Source organism: Solanum lycopersicum, chromosome 10 (assembly GCF_036512215.1).
Source record: "Solanum lycopersicum chromosome 10, SLM_r2.1".
In the NCBI taxonomy this organism is placed as follows: Eukaryota; Viridiplantae; Streptophyta; class Magnoliopsida; order Solanales; family Solanaceae; genus Solanum; species Solanum lycopersicum.
Genome location: NC_090809.1, coordinates 7937188 through 7943029, shown reverse-complemented (window position 1 = coordinate 7943029; position 5842 = coordinate 7937188). Strand labels below are relative to the sequence as shown.

The 5842-nt window shown below is 27.2% G+C and overlaps 1 protein-coding gene across 1 annotated transcript; it reads left to right on the top strand.

The window, feature by feature from the left end:
• The first annotated feature begins 291 nt into the window (after positions 1–291).
• On the top strand, positions 292–5252 carry LOC101249965 (tryptophan synthase beta chain 1-like). Its single transcript, XM_004248564.5, has 6 exons — positions 292–557; positions 2234–2593; positions 3581–3899; positions 4001–4115; positions 4333–4427; positions 4943–5252. The coding sequence occupies exons 2-6, from the start codon at positions 2234–2236 to the stop codon at positions 5122–5124; spliced, it is 1071 nt and encodes a 356-aa protein (XP_004248612.2). The 5' UTR covers positions 292–557; the 3' UTR covers positions 5125–5252.
• Positions 5253–5842: the final 590 nt, after the last annotated feature.

Sequence of the window (5842 nt, the reverse complement as noted above, 5' to 3'; positions counted from 1 at the left end):
ATATAGGTAAAAAAATTATTTTTATTTAACTATACAATATAATTTTCCGATTAAGAAATATAAAATAGACATCCTTTTAAGTATATGTAGTTTAATATACCTCCATTCTTAATTAGATGTATTAACAAATGAGGCTATATAAGTAGCCGATGTCCAATTTAATACAATTCCTCTACATCAACGATTAATTCTTGTCCCAATTTTCATCTCTATAAACTATTGTCAATATAATTATACTCCTTGCTATCATTAGTAAAATTATGGCATTTAATGTTGAAACTAATTTTGGACAACAAAAAGTATTCGGAAGAAAGTTGCACCATTTCCCAATTTTTAGATATAAAAAAGGAGCCAATGTTATTTCCTGTGTAGCTATTGGCCCAACTCAAGTTCCACAATTACCATGGAAGTTAATTTTCAATGAAAAAGAGAGACCATTATTGAGCAATGAAAAAATTGGAATTTATGGTGGAAAGTTTGTCCCTGAGACATTAATATCTTCTTTAACAAAGCTTGATTATGAATTCAACTCTGCTTTGCATGACCCTCAATTTCAGGTTGGTCAAAAATTCTTAGACTTGTATATGTTTTCTGTAATGATGTTCAATTGCACATACATAAGAATTTTAAAATTTTTGATGGAGTAATTGGGAAATATTCATTTCGACAGAAAATTTGGCTAGAATTTGGCGAGAATGGTATATTACCTATATTATTTTATTTTTTCGAATATTTTTACCGTTTTAACTTTAATACATTTTACCTAAAAATGAAAAAAACAAGTTTAATTTAAAATAAAAAAATATTGTATATTTATTAAATGTTTTAGCCAAATTTTGATCCCTTAACAAAAATCATTTGTGAAGAATCTAATGAAACTCATAGTTTCTTAGGATTATTGAAGTTGTTCCATTAGTCTAACGTATACAAACTTTGAACTATACTTTGAAAAATTCACATATTATTTACAGAATTATATATAGCTCCTTCAATTATTGCCACTATAAATAATCTCTCTAAGAGTTATTGTACTTTCTCACGTGATTTGTCATATAAGACATGTCTGTTTATTTTGTTCAATTTTATTATACTTTAAGTTAGGGGCGTACAAAATAGAATCGAAATAATCAAATCGTTAATCAAGTCAAACCGGAAAAAAATTGACTATTGATTTGTTTGACTTGGTTTGGTATTGGAATGAAAAAATTCGACTATATTTGGGTTGGGTTGATTTCAACTAAAAAAAATCGAAAACCAAACCAACCCGACATTATATATGTAAATTTTAAAATTTCATTTTATACATAAAATATTTAATTCAATATCATTTTAAAATATTTCTTATACTACTTCATAGTTTATATCTTTTAATATATTATTTCAAGTTTAAAACTTAGAATCCTAAATAGTTGAATAAAAATCATAGTTCATAGATGTTGACAATTATAATAAAACATAAATCAAAATCAAAGTAATATTAATACAAAATGAAAATCAATTCAAAACTAAGAATGACAATAATATTGAATATCCGTTCTTTAGTTTTACATTGGTTTAAACAATTAAAATACAATTTTCTAATTTTAATTTTCCTTAAATATTTACTAATGTAACTAATAATTATTAAGATTATTTTAGCATGTTTTAGTACTTTTAAATAACCATTATTTTCCTTATGACTTTATAATATTTATTTTATATTATGATTTCATTATTAGCTTTTATTGAATATTTTTGTGTCATCTATATTCATCTCATATTTTGTGTTATTTTTTAATAAATATCATTGATAATTGTGTTTTGATTGAATCAAAGAAATATTTGGAGCACGAGTTAACTATATCTTTGTATACAACCTTTATTGAAAAAATCCAAAAATCTGGAAAATTCCGAAGTAAATTAGTTTTATTGATTTATAAATTTAAAAATTTGACATAATGGTATGGTTTGGTATTCGAAAAATCCGAACCAACTCGAGGTAGAAAAGCTGAAAAATCCAAATTTTATTGGCTTGGTTTGGTTTAAAAATTTAATTTTTTACACGAATGGTTTATTTTGATATTTGAAAAATCCGACCAGACCCATTTATGTACACCCCTATTTTATGTGTTTTTTGTGCGCACCCAAATATAAGTAGAGAACATAAATAACAGGTAAGCCCAGATTAAAAAACATGTTTATGTATTACGTATGAAGTGATGATTAGAGTTAATTATTTGAATTTTGAATATAGATGGAGCTTGAAGTGGCATTAAGAGACTATGTAGGCCGTGAAACACCTTTACATTTTGCACAAAGACTCACGGATTATTACAAGAGCATTAATAAGGGTATAGGGCCAGATATATATCTCAAAAGGGAAGATCTCAACCATGGTGGTGCACACAAGATCAACAACGCTATTGCACAAGCGATGTTGGCCAAACGTATCGGCTTCAAAAACGTGGTGGTGTCCACCGGTGCTGGGCAACACGGTGTCTCCACGGCAGCTGCGTGTGCTAAACTCTCATTGGAGTGCACAATATTTATGGGAAGCTTAGATATGGAGAGACAACCTTCAAACGTACTGTTGATGAAGAATCTTGGTGCAAAGGTACATCCTTTTTCCACATCTTGGCCAAGTACGTTGTGTGACATCATATATTTCTTTCATTTCAATTTATGTGACACATTTCAGATTTTGAAATATAAAGAAGTCAATTTTTTATTGTAAGATTTTCATATATCTATTAAATATTTTAGATTGTCAATTATTATGACTTCTATCTATAGTACTTTTCACGTAATTTATGAATATATAAATTTTATTTCAAAAAAATAAAAGATTTTATGTGAAAATTCTCGGTTATACTTAAATTGTTTGACTTTCGGAAGAAATAAAATATTTCAAATAAATTGAGACATATTGAGTAATTAATCATCTCATTAAGGGGTTTCATAGGAAATTTAGAGTTGTATTGTTTTTAAAATTTTTAAAATATGGATGTTTGGTCATATTTCATTGTAAAATTATTTAAAGTTGAATTGAGTTTAAAAAATGTAAAATATAGATGTTTGGTCAAGTTTCATAGTGAAATTTGAAAAATATAATTTTTGTTTCCAAAGTAAAAAAAACATGATATTTGAAATTTTCAGTTGGGTTTTTCCATGAATATGAGTTGTCTTTGTTTCTAAAGTGAAAAACAATGATATTTTAAAAATGATTATATCATTTCTTGTTTACAATTCTTTTATTTATCTTTTTAAACTACTTAAAATCAGATAAATAATATTCTTTCCATCTCAATTTATTTAATAATTTTGGGATTTTGAAATTTAAACAAATCTATTTTTTATAGTAGATTTTCTTACATTTTTTTAATATTTTAAATTGTCAATTATTATGACTGTAGTACTTTTTAGTTTACAAATATAGTTAATTTCATTGCAATTTTTTTTAAAGATTCTATATTCATAAATTTTCAATTAAATTTAAACTATTTAACTATCAAAAAATGAACAATTTTCACATAAATTGAGACAGAAAAAATACTTATTCCTTTGGAAATTTTTCCATGACAAAAACATAATTAATGTACAGGTGAAATTAGTTAAAGGAAGCTTCAAGGATGCTATGTCGGAAGGTATTAGATATTGGGTTAACAATTTGGATAAAACCTACTTCTTAGTAGGTGCAACCATAGGACCTCACCCATGTCCAACCATGGTTCGTAATTTTCAATCAATTATTGGAAAAGAGACTAGGAGACAAGCCATGGAGAAGTGGGGTGGCAAACCACATGTGTTGGTGGCTTGTGTTGGGAGTGGCTCTAATGCATTGGGATTGTTTCATGAATTTATACAAGATGAACATGTTAGGCTAATAGGTGTTGAGGCCGGTGGGATCGGTCTTGATTCAGGTAATGATTACAAATTCACGTAAATATAATAAATTTTGTCTATACAATTGTAATATTGTAATGAAATATTTATAAAAAATTTAAATATTCATCTTGTGCAGATCAACACTCGGCAACTATGGCTAGGGGTCAAGTTGGGGTGTACCATGGTGCCATGAGCTATCTATTGCAAGACGAGGAGGGCCAAATTATCGTACCACACTCTATAGGTGTCGGGTAAGTTTTACTTTTAATGTCATAACTTTTACTTAAATGATGTATTTATAATAAAAAATTATTGATTTTATGGAAAATATTAAGTTTAGAATTCAATTCCTATCACACTTAAAATCAATGTTATAAAAATCAAGAATCATGTTGCCCTTTGTTAATAATATAAAATGATGTGCACTATCAATGTGTATAATAACTAAAATATTGTTTGTGCAAGTAGATTAGAGTATCCTGGAGTCAGCCCTGAGCTTAGCTTTCTAAAAGACAAGAGACGTATTGAGTTTTCTATCGTTACAGATGAAGAAGCGTTAGAAGGTAATTATCTCAAAACAAGTGTATATTCTTTATTTTTTAAAACTTATATACAAGGAAAGAGCCTTAACTATGTCATCGAATTAACAGAAAAAAAATTATTTATGTAATTCGTTAAAAAATTGACTCATTTATATAATTTTTATTTGAGAAAACACTCATTTATGGCATCACTTGAAATGACGTAGATGAGCAAAATTTTTAACAGTGACATGAATCACCCTTTTCTCAAAGTTCGATGGCATACATGAGCATGTTTCATTTTTTAAAATGAATAATTAATGACATGGTCAAATCATAATAATTAACCACGTATAAAAATAGTTCTTTCAAAAGCGGAACTGTTTTTATGGAGTTTACAAATAATGGCATGGATGAGCTTTTTCTCAAACGAAAAATGAATGAGTCAAACATTTAACGGATGATATAAATAAATCTTTTTTTCAAGATTCGATGACATATTTAAACTTTTCCCTCTATGCAATAATAATATAGTTTATTTCACTTTTGTGTTGCAGCGTATAAACGATTGTGTAGGCTAGAAGGAATAATTCCAAGTTTAGAAGCTTCTCATGCAATTGCATTTCTTGACAAGCTTTGTTATACTTTAAAGGATGGTGAGAAGGTGATTATAAATTTAAGTGGCCATGGAGAAAAAGATGCTGCATTTGTTTTCAATCATACACCAAACCATGAATAAAATATATGATCAACACCTATTTAAATAAACAATGTAAATATTGGAAAGAATAGAAAGCTATCCAAGATATATCATTGCATAGATGGGGCACACTATTAAAGTGATATAAGATATGTATTTGAAATCTTCTTGTTTCTTAGAAAGAGAGAGAAAATAACATATTTAGGTGAAGTGTCTTTTTTTATTTGAACGTTCGATCTTTAGGCAAGAAATTGAGACTCCCAATCAATGAGATTTGGTGTTCAAATTAAAAATAAATACAAGAATACAAAATACGTATTTTCTTTGTTTTCTTCGTTTCAATTTACTTGACCAATTTTAATTTCACACAAAATTTAAAAAAATAAAGAATGCATTTGCAATTTATGGTATTAAACTAAAGATATATTAACTGCATCAAAATACCCATAATAATGTAATCTTAAACATATCATATAGAAAGTTGACATAAAAATATTGTTAAAAATAAAAAGAAACATTTTTTAAAACAGACTAAAAAGAAAAATAGGTCAAATAAGTTATAGCTTCAGCTTTAAGCTCATGAACAATAGTTGCATAATTGGTGAATTTACTCATTTTTCTTCTATAATTTTTGGTGTTATCTTGTAGTAGTTGTTGCTCATTATTTGGCACATCTTTGGAGTAATTTTGGCAAATGCATTTGTTACTTTTGTTGATTATAGTGAGGCTTTTGTTTTATGGTTTTCACTCTACAGTT